A 20,967-nucleotide genomic window follows, 5' to 3' on the forward strand; every position below is an offset into this window, starting at 1 on the left:
GTGCAGACCAAGATCATCCTGCACATCCGTGCTAGCTGATCATGGTCTGCACTGTTTGCTATTCAGTTAGTAAATTTTCAGTGAACATCCCTTTAAATAAGAAGTGGTACTGCCAAAATTGAATGATGGAACAGTCCATTTTAGATATTTAGCAGGGTAAAGGTTAATCCGTTTTATTTGTCCAGTGGTATAAATGTGACCTCAGTTTTATTTATAACAAGAGCTGTCACTAATGGTGACAAATGCCCCCGCAGCGCCTTGACCTTTAACCTGGTGACCTTGACCTTTGACCTGGTGACCCCAAAGTCAGTAGGGATCGTGTACTCAATAAGTACTATCAGCATGTGAAGTTTGAAGGTCCTGGGTGCAGTGGTTCGCGAGTAAAGTGCCTTCATGCAAAAAATTAACGTTGTGACGAACAGACGGACAGTTGAAAACTAATATGCCTCCCTTCGGAGGCATAAAAAAGACAAACTTAAATAATTTCAGACACTTGATGACACACTGACATATACCTTAGGTCGTCATTCATATTTTAAATTAGTGGGGTTTTGAAGACGTTCCAAACACAAGTTAAAGCATAGCAAAAGTTCCTTCTAGGGCACATCTATATAAATATATAATGATCATCTTGTAAATTTTGGTTACAATTTCTTCTTTAAATATTGGTGATCAGTGTGTGGAACACTAGGATTGGACGCAATGACAAGACCATTCTACCTTATTGGCATTCCATAACCCCCGTTTAAGCGCCCCGGGGGCGTTAAATTTGCACCAAGCGGGCGTTTATATCTGCACCAAAATACAAAAAAAAACTAAAATTTTGAAAAAAAGATCTTTGTTGTTTTCTACTGCCTGAAAAAAGTGTCAAGTCCGCTATTTCCACAGTAATTACGCTAATTTATAATAAGTTGTTAAATCCAACAACAAAGTAAATCCGTTACCACTTTTAGTCGAGTAAATACGGCAATTAAGAAACACTGGCTGTACACGTTGACCCGATTTAAACTCGTAATGTCCACGTGTTATTGGAAAATCGTACACGGGTGTAGATTTTTTGAGAAGTTTATAGAGATGATATAGCGGACAATTAAAAGTGAATAGAGGATATTTTACGGAACTTGGTGGTTTTTTTTCTAACATGTAAAATGGATATTATACGCAAGTGTTTGGTTTTAATCAGATACTGTTTGAAAAATGTTCATCCCTTCAATAGCTGGTGATGGGATCCTAATTTACTAGTGATTTGGGCCGCCGTGATTTGATGCGCTAACAGTCTTCGACCTCGCACACAACAAATTTAGCGGTCATTAATCAAGTAATTCATGGCTGTAATTTAGTAGTATCTGTCCTAAACATCCGGGCATTCTATTCATGAATTTGTTGTGCACAATGAGAGGGCCGCAATGGGGTTTGTTTTCACATTATTAAACATGCATTCGAAGATAACGACGTATGTTAACCTATGTGACAAATGGGATGTTTGGCCTGTTTCAACAACTCCACTTTTCCATCCCCAGGTTTAGTAATGTGTAATCTGCAGATCGCGTTCAGCCAGAGAGTCGCCTCAATTAGGAAATAATAATTTAAACGTCAGAGGTTATTTCTAAGGTCACGGAGTATGATTGGCCAGCTTGTAATGACAACAGCTTTCAAGGTCAATACTCAGTCAAGTGTGACTTACCCATTCTAAGTGTTCCATCTCAAGAGATGAACAATTATATGATATTCAACCGATGAATTATTTTTTCTCTAAACAATAAGAACATGTGACTCGTATTTTAGCTGTCTATTACAAACCCCCGTTGCATTAACATTATATTCTACAGGTGTATTTCATTTCTATGGTCTCATGTAATTAAGTGCAGATGTTGTTAATGTTTGCGCATGCTTAGTGTAAACAGTTGAAACTCGATATCTCAAATATAAAGGAACGAGTTTTTTACTTCAAGATAACAAAAGTTCAACTTAACATTATATTTTGTGCACAGTCATGTTTTCGGGAATAGTCGAGATACCAGTACCCGAAATTGTGGGATAATCAAGTTCGAGATACCGAGTAATCTTCAATTTACATGTAATTTTTTTGCCTTTCAAAGTCCTGTTATGTGAATACGGATCATCCTTGATATTGACGCCATTGGGGCCATTGAAAGTGTGCATCCCTAACATTGCATTAATTTCATGCATGCGTTAGTTTAGTCTGCAGTTTGTACTTTAAAGACCAACTTCAGAAAGTAATAAAACAAACGTTTGAATTTGTTGTAAATCTCTTAATAGTAGGGATGGGAACGAATACTGAAATCAATATTCGAATATTCGGTTTGCCATATTCGAATATATTCGAATATTCGGTTTGTTTTAATGGAAGCTTTAAATTCTTATTAAGTGATTGACATATACACAACGTATTCATTTGTTTAAAGCGTGGATCATCGTAAATGTTTGTTTCGGGTAACACGATAACCCGCCGATCCTAGCGTTTTATTTCACGATTCTGTCAGTATAATCATGAACAGATTTAACTTATTCAGTGTTTTAGCTTCAAAATGATACAAAAAAATCAAAACGATTACAATTTAGACCGTCGCAATTTTATCTAAATATAGCAGGTCGTCCCATTTAAACATGTGACGCGCTGTTGTATTACCGCCGCCATTTTGAAAATTTTCAATCGGCGTGTAAAAAACGTCGTGTAAAAAGCAAGTAAGGCAGACTTAAACCTCCTTCAACATGAACTTATGCATAAATCATATGTTATTTCTTGATGTTCGAATATTTGTTCACATCCCTACTTAATACTGAAATTCAGTTTGCTTTATACGAATTATGATTCAAAATTCAAGCATAATGACATACTGTCGTCCTGTCTGTACTTTCATTACTCATATATATATCATAATAGATACAAGAAGTAATGAAATTAACAACAAGTAAGCTTCAGGTATGAATTAATTTGTCCTTTACAAAAGTGAAAGAGACTAACTTTCTTTCCGGTTGCAGCTGGCAAAATTATTCAATAATGGTTAAACATTTAGGAAGGTTCCGAACCTTACACAAAATTCACCAAAAATTAACACATTGCAATGAAATTTTTGTCTGAAAAATAGTAAAAGATGGGAATTTTGCAAAAATATCTGTTTCGGTCTTTATTCAGTTTGGTGATTTGTCTAGGGTCTGGAGCCTGAATCTGAAACTGAAACTGACTGATTTGATTAAACGCCTATTTCTATACAATGACATATTCAATGGCGTTGTGTGTTTAACAATAAACTAACACCTGCTGTTATCGCATTTAAAACAATTATCAAACAATTTCAAACAATGGCATAAAGTTTCTAAAATACAATGTCTTTAGATTTTGTTTGAATGTATCAAGTGATTCATTTTTGCGTAATGCTAACGGCATTTGGACTAATAGTTCAGAAACTTCTATCATTTAAGCACTTGTTGTATGGAACAACATAACGACATTCGGAATTTTCTGACCATCTCAAACCTTGTCTACTAGGAACATACTCTGTAAGCAGTTCTGTTAAATACACAGGTGCTCTGCCAATGTGACAGTTATACAAGAAAGAAAGGATCTTAAACTCAGTCCTTGCTTTCACCGGCAACCAATGTAAGTCATATGCTTGTTTGGAACTGTCAAATTTCGTCCTGTTAAGGACAAGTTTTGCATACTTGATTTGGAAAAGGTTGCATCTTATACGCACCTCACCGTTAGCTAAACCATACAGTATGAAATTGTAGTAATCCAGATGTGAAATAACTATATAATATATATAGACAAAACAAAAATTTCAGTTGCTGCTCTGGTTAAATATTTTTGGATGTTCTTAGTTCGTAGGTAAGTCAACATAACTGTACGACATTTACGATTTACGTGCTCTTTAAAATTCAAAGTTTCATCAAGAAATGCACCAAGTGTGCTTTCACGTTTAATATCATCACCAGCAATGTTAACCGAATTTGTAAAACATTTGTTCAATTGAAGTCTGCTACCAAACATAATAAATTCAGTTTTGGAAGTGTTCATTTTCAGTTTGTTTCTATTCATCCAGTCATTGATTGTAACTGCGCACCGTTCGAGGTCTCCGACCGCTTGTGTTTCTACGGGAGCAGACGTGGGATGAAAGCTTTTATTTGCTATATGATCATCAGCAAAACCGTAGACTGATATGGATTTGGGAATTACATCAAAAGTATTCCAGCAAAGGTGAGATACAGTCACAGACCAAGGCAACTGCCTTGGGACACACTGCATTCAAGCTGGCGGTCTGATGAATATGCATTGTTGATATCAACCTTACAAATACGAGGCCTTAAGTAGGAGTCTGCCCATTAAAGAGCTGTTTCACAGACACCATACTGTGATTTTAGGACATATAGCAGAATGACAGTGTCAAATGCCGCACATAAGTCATTTGCAACAAAGGCCGTGACTTCCTGTTTCTCCATACCACTTAGAAGATAATTAACCAACCGAAGCAGCGCAGACACACTGGAATGATATGTCCTATAAGCAGACTGGTTCGTAGGCAAAAGACTGTTTTGATTTACATGTTTGTTTAATCTGTAAAGAACAGCTTTCTCAATAAGTTTTGACAGAAATGATAAGTTACTCACAGGACGATAATTAGAAATCTCTAGTTCAAGGCCTGCTTTCTAACAACAGCTTGTTTGTATTTCACAGGAAAAACACCTTGTTGTAATGAGAGATTTACCAATTTAGTAATACTAGGTAGAAGTTCGTCTACAAGTGATTTCAGAATACATGTTGGCAAATATCCAGCTCTGGCAAATATCCAGTTCTGGTATTCAATTCCAGTAATTTTGTCTAAATTTTGCATATCCCTTACTTGCGGTTCAAAGTTTTGGTATTCACTTAGGAATTGACGTATTTTTGAGATTTTTTCCATGAAGAAGTCGCCAATGAATTACTAGACTCTCCTTGAGGCAGCGGGTTTTCAGATTTGGTACCAGTTAGTTCAGATACTATCCATACAGAGTCTTGGAATCACCTTTAGCGTTCTTTCACTGAGTGTGTTTCTCTTTTGACGTTTGATTTCCAAATTATCTTCGTTTCTTACTTATTTCGCTCAAACTTTCTAACCTGTTGTTTTAGACGCTGCAAATTTTCATTGAACCATGGTTTGGGTGCTCTCTGAGTTATAGTTTTCTCTTTTAGAGGATCGTGCTTATTCAGGATATCCTCCGATTTAAACTCATTCGCAAACTTGTTGATATTCTGTGAATCAGCGTTTTTTGAGCCTCATTTAAAAGAAAAAAAATCTTGAGACTAAGCCTAAGGTTAGCCTCCAACATGCAGATTATTATAGTTTGATAATTTACCCGTTCGTGTACCTTTAAAAGATTATGATTGTTTTTATCAGCATGTGAATACTGCATGTAATCAAGGACAAGAGTTTATAAATGATAAAACCAGCGATAGAAGTGGATATCTGAACACAGGGAGAGTTAAAATGTCGACACAAAAAGCGTACGGGAAAGGTAAATTATTTACATTAATTCATATACAGCAATTGTTTTATACAATATGACTATTCATTGTTATTTCAAATCCGACTCATTTTTTTTACATCTTTATACCGACACATGCTAAGAGGCTGAGAACTATGGAGTAACTTGCTAACTTATTTCCTCTATATTAACTAGGTTGACAAAGTTATAAGGTGCACCTTATAACTATTAGTTATAAGTCACTTTAAGTGGAGTTAAATATATTTTTCAAGAGTATTACGAAAAAGTAAAATGGTAGAAGAAGTAGTTCTAACAATGTCAAAAAGATAACTTAAACATAAATAACCCCAATTTTTTGAAATGGTCAAGTCAAGTCAAAATATTTATTGGCATAAACATAAATTATATACATGTTTTTCGCCAAAAGCTATCATTTGGCGGTTTGCTTAACAGAGGTGAATTGAAAAGCATGACAAATTATAACAAACGTGGCAATACTATCGATAGCATGAAAATTAGAAAGATACCAATGTATGTACCGTATTAAGTCATATTAAGTTAAATTCATTAAAATTAAAATTAATACACAATGCATCATATATCGTTACTCATCGAACAGTATAATAACTTTACAGTATATATTAAAGTTAAGTACATCAAACATTATCATTTCTAGCCTTCATAGCAAGATAAACAAACGCGAGCTTAACTAGACCAGATTTTTTTTGACGTAGACATCAGTTGTCTAAATTTTGCCATATTTGGCCATATATAATATCTATTCAAAAGATTTGATCGCAGAAATGGTAATATTTAAAGGAAGAGAGCATTGTAGTAATTGTTGTAGATATTAATGATATTTAGCAATTTGTACGCACTATTTCAATATTCAGCTTAAATAGTAAATAAAAATAGTTACGGTTGTAGTCCGAAATATTAGCAAGAAGTAAGTGAGATAAGGAGAAAGAAGTGATTACATTCTAACTGAAAACGAAGTAGGTCTGCAACTTTTAATGAATATGTAAGAAATCATATGACTTTTCTTACATTTTAATGCTTTGTGTTTCAGGGAGCGAGTTCCCGGCTCTACAACCCGGAAAGCTGCGGTTGTACAGTATGAGATTTTGTCCGTACGCTCAAAGGGCCCTTATTCTACTGATTCACAGAAATATAGAGTAAATATTTACACATAAAATGAAGGTTGCATATAATATTTTATGGAATTTCATTTGCTAAAATCATTCAGATTTTGTATATTGTTTTACCATATCTTGAAAGTATATAAGCTTTTATATTTTGGCCGACCGCCTGTACCCAAAGCTTTTATTGCATTGTCGAAGAATAAGTGTCACAGATGTTTGATATACAATGTATATCTTTAATTGAATTTCATGCCCTTGTACGTGCAGTCAAGAGGGCAGTGGAAGACGGCTATTATATACATTTAACTATACTGAAAAGGAGGAAGTCCCTAGACTCCACCTCCCTTCTTCATCGCGATGACATTATTTGAGCCGTGCCATGGGAAAACCAACATAGTGGGTGTGAGACCAGCATGGATCCAGACCAGCCTGCGCATCCGCGCAGTCTGGTCAGGATCCATGCTGTTCGCTTTCAAAGTCTATTGCAATTATAGAAACTGTTAGCGAATAGCATGGAGCCTGACCAGACTGCGCGGATGCGCAGGCTGGTCTGGATCCTTGCTGGTCGCATACCCACTATGTTGGTTTTCCCATGGCGCGGCTCATTTATAGTCCTGGCTGGAACTTGAGTTGACTGTGACCACTGACCTCGGTTGTCAGAATATTGCAAACCGCCGCTAAACCATGTGTTGTAAATGTAGCGGAAGAGAAAAAAAAACTTTATATCCCGCTGATAAAATAATCACTGCTGGAATTTTATATAATTTTGAGACAGCAGTTCAGTTTTTGTTCGCGCTTTAGCGAGAGAAACATGCCGTTTTAAAGTTAGAGTCAATAGGTTGATCGATTATTAAAGTAAAAAATTGTTTCTTGATTTGTTTCTTGGATATTGGTGGAATGTTTGTGGTGTGTGTTTGATCTAGGTGTAAATAGTATGTCACCATGCTTAAGTATATAATGTATATACAGTGAAAAATATACATAAAAATTACAACACACACACACACGCAAACACGCACACGCACGCACGCATGCACACACAAATAAATAAGAAAGAAAACAATATAGTGCTAGTTTCCAAGGTAAAGATTAGCCATAGTCAGGCGGCGCAAACTACCTCCCTAACCGTTGGTAACGCCTCGCGTCTTGACATCCGTAAGTAAACTAGAGGTTTTCCTCACATGAAAAAAAATCGGTTTCGAACGCACGGTAGTAAGAACAAAAAAAAACCAAACTTTATTTTCAGATTTGAAGTAGTCAATATCAATCTAAAGCAAAAGCCAGAATGGTTTCTAGAATTGGCCCCACTTGGCACAGTTCCAGTGATTCAAAAAGATGACATTGTTGTGTACGACTCTCCTATTGTATGCCAATATCTCGATGAAACTTACCCGGGTGAAAAGCTAACGCCAATCGATCCTTTGCAGAAAGCAAAAGATGCCATGTTGCTAGAAAAGTTTTCAAAGGTAAGCATTCTGCTTCTTTCGTAAGCGTTCACTAAAGTCCGTCCCACCTATCTGGTTAACATCATTTTTAAAATTATGATATGCGTTATGATGCCCTAAAATATGTTTTTATATAGCGCAGATCATATCTCTAGGCACTTTTTTCATTTTTCAAAAAAAAATTTTTTTGAAGTTGATATGTTCAATTTTGTATTTTTCTGCATAGACCGTAATGCTAAATGACGTCGCGTCGCTTCTTGTATGCAAACAATATGGCGGCGCCCTGTAATACTTTTTTTAGGGGACAACTCAAAATTATCGACGTTTAAATGTATTAGAAAATAAAACTCGGACTGAGTTCACTCTGTATTGCTAAAAAAGTCTCACTGTTGTTTTATGAATTCAAATAAATGTTATTAATAAAAGATGATACGGGGAACAACTGGCATGTTTAACTTCCAGTGTTACAGAGTAATTTAAACATATTTTTGATGTTTGAGTATTAATCGTTAGTAGATCAAAATGTTTTAAGAGCTTCCCAAAATTTGGGCCGATTTTAAGATTAATGTTACCCGTAAAGCAGAAAAAGGTAGAATATCTTACCCGTTCTCATGCCCAGCTTAATTTTCCCTCGTGCGTATCTGGGTCGCCAGCATTTGCGTTATGAATTGTTTTTATTTTTTAAAATACTTAAATATAACTTGCCTAGATCTACCTGCATATTAATAAAAAGACATATCTTAGATGATAGCGCTTTGAACATTCTCATGAACAGAATACGGACAAGATTCCCGATTTCCGGGATAAACCAATTGACATAGTGGAAGAAACACTGGTATTTATAGTTCCGAATTTAATAGCGGATATCAGTTACTTGATATTTTTATCATGAAGTTTGTCTTGATAACTTTGTCATTTAATTTTTTTTTTTTGTAAAATTCTAAAATAAATACTGAATACATAGATCGTCGGCCGGCGTCAAAAATCTCGTTTCTTAACTTTTAGGATATACAAAGCAATCCTTTTTTCATGACAACACGTGCTTTAAGTAAAAATAGCATTATCGGTTAGGCCTGTACTTAAATTATCGCACATATACGAGATTTTAGCATGACATAATCGTAATAAATTGAAATTTTCGGGATGTAAGATATGGATATGTAAGTCAAGGTAGCCGGCTTTGATAAACTGTATTATAAAGGATCATTATTTTAGTTAAATAAATTACATTTCTTGTGATTAATTATTTAAGATCTTTTCGTGATTTACCTATTTATTTCGCCGTATTTACTCGCTCATATCATATCGGCCGATATTGTGTTTAGTTATCAACAAATGATAAAGTAAACATATACAAAGAAATTATGTCAGGTGAAATTTGTAACATTGAAAGCATAGTTAACAGCATAATTCAGGCTGAGACAGAGTTAGATTCTGGAATACAAGAAATATCCGACATTTTGTATAGTAAAACGTTTAATATTTTTGGGGAAACTAAAGTAATAAATAGTTCTAAGGGTTATTGTAGCAGAAAGTTTAAAAGTACATGGTTTAATGAAGAGTGTGAAAATGCAAGGCGCGATTTAAAATATGCTAATAAAATATATTCTAAATGCAATTCACAGCAAAATAGGGAAATACTAGTTACCCAAAGGCGTCTCTACAGAATAGCTAAAAGACGGGCTCGCACCAAATTTCATATTAATCAGAAAAAGAAAATGCATTTGTTAGCTAGTGAAAATCCGCAGAAATTTTGGAAAGAAATTAAGAAACTGAGAAAACAAAATGTTAAAAACGAATAATCACTAGACCAATTTTATAATCATTTTAAAGATATTTATTCAAAAGATGATGTATTCACAAATATAAATGTTGAAGAGAATTTGAGTAGTGATGAGATAAATGTTTAAATTAGAACAGTTAGATTGTGATTTTTGTGTTGATGATGTTATAAAGGCCATTTCTTCCTTAAAGAGAGGGAAAAGTGCTGGTGTTGACAAGCTCATCCCTGAAATATTCATAGAAAACAAGACTGTCATAGCGCCTGTTTTGTGTAAGTTGTTCAATCATATATTTAATACATGCACCTATCCGGAATCTTGGTGTAAAGGTATTGTAGTGCCAGTACCTAAAAAGGGCAATTTAAACGATGTAAATAATTATAGGGGCATTACTCTAACAAGTATATTTTCTAAGATTTTTTCTATAATGTTAGATATGCGACTGCGCAAATGGGCTGAAGACAATGAATTACTGAACGAATTTCAATACGGCTTTAGAAAAGATAGAAGTACTGTAGACTGTATTTTTGCTCTTTGTTCTATTATTGATAAAATAATTAAACATGAAAAGAAAAAGGTTTATGCATCGTTCATAGATTTCCAAAAATGTTTTGATATGATATACAGGAATGGTATTTGGTTTAAATTGCTAAAAGATGGCGTGTCTTCCAAAGTGGTATCTATGTTGCGAAGTATGTACAATTGTGTTAAATCTTGTGTGAAAGCAAATGGGTCTCTTTCTGATTATTTTGACAGTTATATGGGCGTAAAACAAGGGGAACCACTCTCACCTCTTTTGTTTATTTTTTTCGTAAATGACATGTATGAAAATTTGCAAAATGATAATAATGAGGCCTTCACCTTGGATGAATTACAAATATACCTCTTATTGTTTGCAGACGATACTGCTTTATTTTCATATTCTAAGGAAGGCCTACAATTGTTACTTAACCAACTGCATACTTATTGTAACAAATGGGGCATAACTGTAAATGTTGATAAAGCAGTCGTTATGGTGTTTAAGTCTGGTAACAGATTAGAGAATGTAGAATTGTATTATAATAATGAACAATTAAAAGTTGTTAAGGTATTTACATATTTAGGTGTTACGTTGTCGTCGAATGGAAACTATTTTCAAGCTCAAAAATCATTGTCTAACCAAGCATTGAAGGCGTTATATTCTTTGAATACATTGTTTGATAAAGTTTCTTTGAATGTTGAAGAAAAGGTAAAACTTTTTGATTGCATGATTTTACCAATTCTGTCTTACGGATCAGAGATTTGGGGATTTCATAAAGCACCTGATATAGAAAAAATTCACCTCAAATTTTTGAAACAGATTCTCGGTGTACGACAACAGACAACGACTTCAGCAGTTTTAGGTGAATTTGGCAGATTTCCTTTGTCAGTCCTGTGTAAAGTTAGAATTATTAAGTATTGGTACAGGATTACGAAATCTCCAAACTCTTTATTACATAAATTGATGTTTTTAACCAATGCTAATGGAATATTAGTGAATAGTTGGTCAAAAAATGTGAAAAGTTTGCTGTCTGATCTAGGATTTTCCTACTTATGGAATCATAATAATATTAGTATTGTTCAAATAAATGCAGTAATACAAAGAATATTTGATCATTATTTACAGCAGTGGCATTCAGTACATTTTCAAAATTAGAAAGTTATAATGTCTTTAAAAATGATTTTTGTCAAGAAAAATACTTATCATATATTGATAACATAAAATATAGAACAGCTTTATCTAGATTCAGATGCTCTGCGCATAAGTTGGCAATTGAAGAAGGAAGATTCAGAAATATTGAGAGGAGTCAGCGATTATGTACAAAATGTAATATGCAACAAATTGAAAATGAATATCATTTCTTATTGGTTTGTCCTTTTTATTATGATTTAAGGAAACAGTATTTGCCAAAATATTACTGTGTATGGCCTAGTGTTCATAAATTCAAATCTATTATGAGCTTAACTCAAAGAAGTAAGCTTCTAAATTTAGGAAAATACATTTACTTCGCAACGCTTAAAAGAAATGAAGCAGTTGGGTAGCTACTTTTTTGCTAATAGTATTGTAATGAATGAAATGTTCTTGCTTGTTTGTATATTTATTCATAATGCTTAATATGTTTATAATTAATTGTACATTCCACTCATACCATATATGACTCTTTTTTTTCTGTAATATGTGTATGTACCGCCACATTGTAACTGGCGATGAACATGTATATGTTTTTGCCGAATAAACTTTGATTTGACTTTTGACTATCAACAAATGATCAGAGTGTCTTTATCGTCATCGGCATGTTTATAGCTTCCTAAAGTAAAGTCTTTAATAAAGTTTTGTATTTTGTTACATGTTGAAAATCATTTTTGATAGGAGATGTCAATTATCGGCGGTCATTTAGAATTAGGTCTTTTGATATGTAATTATCTTACAAAACAATTGCCTTAGAATAAAGAGTTCGTCATTTTGTTCAAACAAACAATAAGAACCAATCAAGCTTAGATTATTGACTTATGTTCATGTATGATATGTAGATATAGAGCTGGCTACCTAGACCTTTAGACTAAAGGTTCAGGTAGAACCGGCTACCTAGCCACTGCCAAATTGAAAACTGAGGATCTTTCATAGTATCAATAGAGGTCTGAAAGTTCATTATTATGATAGTAACTGTTATGCCTAAGTTCTTGCAAAAATATTACTCATTTGTGTTTTACAACTTGCTTTCCTTATATTATATAAAGATTGCCCTCTTTTCGAGATCATTGAGAGATAATAAAATCTGGAAAGTAGATCCCTCGGAAGCATCGAGAACAATGCAAACAGTGAAAATTGCAGACTCGGTTTGATTGAGTCTGTTCATGAGCAGTAATGGAAAATACAGCACTGCCCACGTCCCCTAGTACCGGCTTAAGCAGCATTCAATCTTCAAATCTAAATGAGTTGAAATCAATGATCCCGAAGGACCAGAAAATATAACAACACTGAGATGAAGTCGGGGCGACTTTTAACACCCGCTGTTGTGAAGTAAATAAAACACGGATTACCACTGTATGTGTAATGTCGGTTCGTAAATGTGACTTTTGATACATATGTTTTATAGTTCTATTCAGTCTATAATTCATGAAGGTCGAAATATCTACCAAAAAAAAAATTTCATATTAATGCATGTACAAATATTATCCTTCATATTCAAAAGAACCCGATTACGTTTAACCTGGTAAACCTGTTTGCATGGGTATCTGGAAGGCGGTACACGATGTTGAAAGTTGAGACTTTGATGGTGAAAAGCCGAACCTTCAATGATGAAAAGTCCAAAATACAATGATGAAAAGTCGAATGTTTGATGGTGAAAACTCGAATCTACGATGATGAAAACTCGAAACTACGATAGTGGAAAGTCGAAACTAAGATGCTAAAAAGTCGAAACCGCGAAACCACGATGGCGAAAATACGAAATGATTTCGACTTTCAGCATCATAGTTTCGTGGTTTCGACTTTTAAACATCGTAGTCTCGTTCTGACGTTGCTTCGAGCTCACATACGTTATGAGGCGATGGCCCTGCCGGAACACCGTGCGTAGACATCATGCGCGGATCCAGCCATTTTTCTCAAGTGGTGTTCCGACCGAACCCTTACCATGGCAAACATGTGTCTGTTTATATTTAATAATTTGAGGTTATTTATGTGGATGTTAGCCGTTTACAAATAACGAGTTGTCAATAAGTATTTGTTGAACAGGCTAAAAGAGGAAATAGCGGGGCATACTCCCCCTGAATATTTTGAAATTCAGCGTTTCATTTCCTGCATTCTGGGACGTTTTAGAAGCATTTAATAACATCTTTTCCATTGCCATTGTATATACAATATACCCCTTATTTTCACATTTTTATGAGCTCACCTGTTAAATTAAAAGGTAGAATTATTCGTATCTTTGAGATAATTAACATAAATATGAATCAGCGCTCTACGTGAAGCAGCCCCATACACTTTGAATGCGGTCCCTAATGTTGCCTTTTCGAAAAATCATTATCTTTCCTTCTTCTCTTCTTTCCTTTTTTTTTTAGGATTTTCCAAGGGGTCCGGACTACCGGACCCTCCCCCTCTGGATCCGCGCATAGTTAAGCTTACCTGAACCGCGCATAGTTAAGCTTACCTTTTTTACCATAAAAGCAAAATTTCGGCTCCATTTACACAATTTGGTAAAATTATTTTTTTTTCGAAATTGTGACTTTAGAGCGGTATATTTACACAGGACAAAAATTTGACAATATTAAAACTATAGAATTATAAATTCTTTTCAACTTTCAAAACCCTTAGAGATGTTTAAATGATGTAGATCTACATTCTAAATCGATCTGGCTCTATAGCATTTGACCCGCGATTCACGCTCTGAACATTACGGATTTATAGTTGGCAGGGGCGTAGCTGGCTTTTTCATCCTGAACAAAAGTTTGTGACCACGGGAAGACGTAGCCATATGCCTTTGCTTTTTTATCGTTAAATTTGTTTTATCAGTTGTCACAAGTTCAAACGAAGATGGAATGCAGACGGAGAGAACTTTGCTTTGCTTTAAGTCACGATCTAGTATCTCGGAAGTGAAGCCGTTGATCCCATCTTATTTTTAAATACACTTCATGTGTGTGTGTGTGTGTGTGTGTTGTTTTTTTTTTGTTGTTTTTTTTTTTCATCACGTTTCCTTAAAAACTCTTTCGATTTCGCTAATGCACGGGATCCCTCTCACATGCAGTCGACAAAATTTTGCCTCTTTGCCTCACAGGATCTCTCTTAACTCCCTTTACCCGGCACGGGAACCCTCTCTGACACAATTTTCTATCAGCACCGGCGCCCTCTCAATTTAACTTCAATGTTACAATTATGAGATTATATTCATATTTTTTAAAAGTTGCACAATAATGCAGACTTACAAGTGTGGCCCCTCTTTGTATCAAATCAAATTATACAAATTCTAGTTTAAGTGATTTAAGGATCATTCTAATATTTTTAACATTTTCTTTTTATAAACATAGAAGGATTTTACCGTGAAGTGTTTTGCCGATTGAAACATGTTTCACAAAATGACCTACTTTTGGTAATGCGTCCATTTACGCCTAAAAAGGATTCCAGATTGAAATCCCTTCAATGGAAATAGATTTTAGTTTTGCCTGCTTTGTGGGCAAATAAAACTTTTTTTTCCGTTCATATGCGTCGTAATTAGGCCCTAATCATCTCTCTTATCTCACTGGTCAGGATAAGGCGGACCCGATGATGCCATTTTCAAATTTGGTGCCATAATATTTAGTGCAGGGTTAAAAAGCGCTTATAAAATGTTAACTACAAGCTGCAAGCAATGTCTATTTTCCGACATTAACAAAGTTGCAGGGCGATATTTTGCGGGGCCGTGGTATACGAGCGAGATAATAAGTAAACTACTGGTATCTGTTTTTATCAATCATGCAAATAAAATTAATAAGCTCTAATTACATGTTCAATACGGATTTTTAGATTATCATAAGCTCCTTTTTAGAGAGTAAACGCCAATGGCGGCCGATTTTTTACAACAGTGAGCTGCCGATGGAAAAATATATGTGGCATTCATTTAGCAATTCGAGTACTTAGAGAAAAATCCTTCAAATTCTCGAGGGTGACTTTTTTGTAGTTTAACTAACGCTATTTACTTTACCGATAGCTGCTCCAGTTTTGCCACCGTGCATCCAAGTTGATGTTAACCGATGCCGATGGAATGGGACAGACTTCAAATGTAGATATGCAGAAAACGAACAAAAAGGAACAAAAACAATAAAGCAAAAGGAAAAAAAACCTTTAAACATAATATCTACTGAAAGTAAAGAAATGTTGTGTTTTTTAACAGATACATAGATTCTAAATTATGGAGTACCAAAGCTACTGTTTCATATCATTAAATTGTTCTTTCATTTCTCCTACAATAATGTTCCATGTTCATTGTTTATGTTCAAGTTAATTGTAATATTTCGGCTTTCTACATTTACAAATATTCGCCAGAACCGTATATAAAGCACTCAGTGTAGAGATTTATGAGAAATAAGCTTACATGAAATATTTTCTGACGATTTTTCGAAAAATGTTTTGAATTTACGGCAATATTATCGTATGAATAAATAAAGTTTGAAATATAGGTAGATAATATAGTTTCAAAAGAACATGGAAATTTTGGGCTGTACAAGTTAACCCGTTTAAATGTAATTTAAAACTTCAAATGTGATTTTCTCAAAATAGAAAAAAGTCATACGAGTTTGTAGAATTATAGCGACGAATTATTAGCTTACATATAAGATTTCATAAAAAAACGTGTCTAGAGTTTAAAGGCATTCTGTCTATTATGTTTCCAAGAAACTTTGAGTTTACTTGCATGCCAATCTGACTAAAGTACATCTCCTATATTACGCTACGCATAGGATCTGAAAACGACCTATTCATTGCCTCGTTCTGACGGCTCTTTCGCTAGCCATTCAGAGCCTAGCTTACAACATCTTGCAAATCTACATGTAGCATTGACTTTTGATATTTACAATTCTTATGTCGTAATGTATCAGATAGCCAGTTAGCTCAGTCGGTAGGCCACTTGCTTTGTAAACGAGAGGTCCCGGGTTCGAGTCCTGGAATAACCGCATATTTTTCTTATCCTTTGACAATCGAACAAGTCGTCTGATTGGATAACATAAAAATAGCAATAATGGAAATCCAAAATATACAGAAGACGAATGTGAACGGGTCGTTCTCAGATCTTCGTTTAGAAGATCAAGTACTTTAGTCAGATTGCTTGCATGCTAAACTTTTATATGTAATGGGACAAAATGTTGGCAAAATAACCTGCTATATGAGGTCACCTTACGATGCAGAAACTTTCTGTGAGTTTGAAAGCATTCTGTTGATTTTGAGAAACATGCTTATATGCAAAACATGCACTGAATTTCATACTGGTCGGCGACCCAGAATTTCGGACGACCCAGAAAATCGAACAGTCGCGTAAACGCTTATTTTGGCGTAATATTTGATCATTTCTTGACAAGTACATAGACGTTTGCATTATGTGCAACATCATCTGCAACAATTGCAAATCAGTAAGTTAAACTTTCAAAAATGGAATATTTGCATTTGTTACGAAATGTTGTGACAGCTTTCACAGGGGGAAGCTGCATGTGCTTTCAGTGCGCATGCGCATACATGTTTTGATGTCCCTACATTATTCAAGAGGAACTCAGCTACAATCTGCTAAATGCCGACGAGAAAATTGTGTGTTATAAAACAAGTATCAATGTTTTCCCATTAATACCACGGGTTAAACCAAATTGTTTTACCTAAAATTTTGTGTCGTATGTAGGCCAGCTGGATTTTTCAAACTCACAGCAGCATGAAACATTTACAGTTGAATGTAAACAAGGTTAACAATACTTAAAATGTCTTTTTATCATTAAAACCGACCTAAACGTGATTCTGTCAAACAGAAGTGATGATAATTAGTATTTTCCTACTGTCCGATTTCTGGGTCCTGCAACACGCTGAAGACGTTAAATTCACGTACCCTCTTTCGGGCCTCAGTGACGTGTTCAGTTTATTTTTATATACAAACAAATTTGTGTTTAGCGACACCGAAGAACTGAACTTGATTCAGGTATCATTTCATGAATCTTGAATTAAAAATTAAAATATGACAGATGAAAGGGTTGTGAAATTGCCCGAATCTGGGTCGGCAACCAGTAGGCATATTTCTCACAAATAACATGTAACCTGCTTTGCGAGGTGATTTTATGATGTGAAAGACAAATTAAAATGTGAAAGCATTTGGTTGTGTATTTTCGAAAAAAAAATGCTTTTTATATGCAAAACTTTTTGTGACACGGACGCCAACGCCGACGACGACGAAACGGTAATAACCATAAGTCTGCTATTTGATAAACTTAATTAATCGAGATTAAACGAGTTTTCTTTAACATTTATAGAAAATCACAAAGCCTTTCTACCAGCTAATCTACGTTGAGGAACCGGAAACCCCTACAGAACTGATGTCCGGTCTCAACGTTCTGGAAGACGAGTTAAAATTAAGGGGTCAGAAATTCTTTGGAGGTTAGAACCTAATTAAAACTATGTCTGATTTCTTTAAATTAAAACTATGTCTGATTTGTTTAAAAATCATTATCTGAAATCACTTAACTCACATTTACATTATTTATATCGGAGCCAGGACTCGAGTAAGTCTCAGGTCGGCGCCAACGCCTAGAAAGAACAATTCCGGATAATTTCAGCTACACTACAGTTTTGTAACCCCACTTCACCTATGTTATCCCAGCTTCTGTTATGATGCACTAACCATAATTACTACGACATACGAGATTTTTTTTTTGTAACAGTGCAAGGTGAATTATCTTTCATCTAGTGAAAGCCTTCTGCGCAACAATGGGCGTAATGTAAAATCTGATTGTGAGTGAAAGATAATTTGATTATGCATGTTAACCAAATTTTCCTTTTGTTGACAAAATTACCAATTTTACACGCGCAATTAATGTCATGACGCCGGAATAATGTTTTTAGATATATATATTTTTGTGCTCTCCGAAGGGGAAGTTCCGTCAGTCCGTCCGTCACACTTTTGTCCGGAGCATAACTTGAAAAGTATTAATGGCATTTGATTGAAACTTCACATAATCATAGAGGCTATTGAGACAAAGTGCTGTGTCAAAGAATCATAACTCTACCCTACCTAGTTTTTTTAATTATCTCCCTTTATTATACAAAATAAGGCTTGTCCGGAGCATTACTTGAAAAGTATTAACGACAATTCATTGAAACTAGAGGCCATTGACGGGAAGTGCAGTGTCAAAGATTATCTCCCTTTATTCAATTTTCTTTTTTTTTAATTATCTCCATTTTTTGTTTGTTTCTAATACGTTATTCCCCATACTGGGACAAGCACATGTATCGGAGAGCATCATCCGGTTTTACCGATTCCTTGTTTTATAGACTCATGTTGCATTTTTATACGAATGAACGTATGTTATTGTAAGAAATCATATAAAGCTATAAATGTATACAACAATGTTATTATCTATAATGGAAATATCTATCAATATTTAAAATTTATGTTCTATGACAAAGTTACCGAGATTATATTGCACTGCAATATTTCAACAAACCACCGGAAACTCATAAAAAAATAAAAGCGTTTCTTATATACTTAATTATAAAAAGTTATAGAAAACCCAGTCATTACGGTCGCCGTTGAGGGACCGGTACTGGCGCATTGAGCCGCATGTGTCATAATCAAAACGGGCCTGGGTATCCGGAACGTCTGCACAATGACTTCATCGTCATTTATCAGCGTAGGTCCATAAAATGCTGAACTCTTCAATTTTGATGGCATTATAGATGAAAGAAACACCAAGATCACAATGAAGTATGAGTAATAAATGGTCTTGGGTGTACCTTCTGGCTACGACAGCATTCTATATTTAAATGGCGGTCGGGCTAAAGGGTCCACATGACAGTTAAGTAGATGTGCAATTATTGCCAGAAGGCGGCAACCCTTTTAAGAGCGCCACATAGTGACATTGTAGATACTGTGCCACACAGGTAAAGAAGTTTGAATAGTTTGAACTAAGAAGATTATATTGATTAATTAGAGGTTATGATTTAATACTTGTACACTACTAAGAAGATTTGATTGATTAATTAAAGATTTGATTGATTACTTAGAGGTTAGGATTTAAACTTGTATTCAACTAAGAATATTTGATTGACTGCTTATAGGTTAGAAAAAAATTGAAATTCAGCGCTTCATTTCCTGCATTCTGGGTCATTTTAGGAGCATTTAAGAACAACTTTTCCACTGCAATTTTATATACAATATACCCCTTTTTTTCACATTTTTATGAGTTCACCTGTTAAATTTGGTAGCAGCAGTCACATACACTTTGAATGCGATCCTAATGTTGCCTTTTCGAAAAAAAATCTTTCCTTCTTCTCTTCTTTCCTTTTTTAGGATTTTCCAGGGGGGTCCGGACCCCCGGACCCTGGACCCCCCTGCGTGTAGGATGCATTTCGTTATTTCAATAAGCGTCTGTAATGTCGAAATTTTAGAACATTACATTTTACACACAGCCGTACATATCCAAAACGTATTTGTAAAAGTAGTGTGTAGATGTACATTTAGAGAGCAACTCGATTAAATTTTTCAGACAGATATTATTGGACGGTACTCGTGAAAACATTTGAACTTTTACTATCGCAACAGTCGCCTTCAATTGACGATTTTGTTATTTCAGATATATATTCCTTCAAAATTACGTGCGTGACAGTGGATCAAATAAAACAGTGTGAAAGAATATAAATATAAGAGATAAATTGTGATTTAGTGATTTCCTTTCGAATATGAAATGCATAGTTGCGTTTAAATTACGAGAGGAGGTCTTTGGCCGTCCGCACTCTTTAAACACGCCCATATATTTCATACCACATGCAAACTAATTTCGTAATAAAAATTGTCTGACTCATTTTGTTTTCCTTATTTTTACAGGAGAACAACCAATGATGATAGACTTTATGATCTGGCCTTTTCTGGACTTTATAGTTGGTATGGGACGGACCAGGAAGCCCTTGTCCATTGAGCAAGATCGCTTCCCGTGCCTGTCAGCTTGGATAGAAAATATCACCTCTGTTCCAGCTGTTAAAGAAACTATTTGCCCAGAAGAAATCTTTATGAAGGTGACAGAGGACAGGAAACAGGGAAAGGAATATTATGATGTTGGACTGGAAGACGAATGAAAAAAAAGACGTTTAATTAACCTTTTTAATAAGTGCTTAGTCTGTTTTATGTGGAAAGTACAAGTGTAGTCCAGACAGTACTACTGGCTTTAAATCTTGGTGGCTTAGAAAACATCGGTTTTTAATCATTAATGAAAATAAAAGTATTACTTTTACATTAATGATGTTTTGTTGTTTAATATTACTTACAATAAGAATATTAATTATAATTGTGTTTTAATTCTATTTTAAATTGCTAAATCTAAATTCATTCTGTATCACTGTTAAATTAGTAAATTCAATACTAAAACTGCAAAAATGAG

The 20,967-nt window shown here is 34.7% G+C and overlaps 1 protein-coding gene across 1 annotated transcript; it reads left to right on the top strand.

The window, feature by feature from the left end:
• Positions 1-4,200: 4,200 nt before the first annotated feature.
• LOC123548297 (pyrimidodiazepine synthase-like) lies at positions 4,201-20,826 on the top strand. The gene is made up of 6 exons (XM_053546557.1): positions 4,201-4,219; positions 5,397-5,514; positions 6,554-6,659; positions 7,873-8,092; positions 17,848-17,971; positions 20,418-20,826. The coding sequence occupies exons 2-6, from the start codon at positions 5,487-5,489 to the stop codon at positions 20,663-20,665; spliced, it is 726 nt and encodes a 241-aa protein (XP_053402532.1). The 5' UTR covers positions 4,201-4,219; positions 5,397-5,486; the 3' UTR covers positions 20,666-20,826.
• Positions 20,827-20,967: the final 141 nt, after the last annotated feature.

This window comes from Mercenaria mercenaria, chromosome 6 (genome assembly GCF_021730395.1).
Source record: "Mercenaria mercenaria strain notata chromosome 6, MADL_Memer_1, whole genome shotgun sequence".
Classification (NCBI taxonomy): Eukaryota; Metazoa; Mollusca; class Bivalvia; order Venerida; family Veneridae; genus Mercenaria; species Mercenaria mercenaria.

Bases quoted from the DNA above. Each gene is read 5' to 3' on its own strand.
- LOC123548297 (XM_053546557.1), top strand. From the start codon at position 5,487: ATGTCGACACAAAAAGCGTACGGGAAAG. The intron at 8,093-17,847 runs GTAAGCATTCTG...TAACATTTATAG, and splicing joins TGCTAGAAAAGTTTTCAAAG to AAAATCACAAAGCCTTTCTA. The intron at 17,972-20,417 runs GTTAGAACCTAA...TTATTTTTACAG, and splicing joins GGGTCAGAAATTCTTTGGAG to GAGAACAACCAATGATGATA.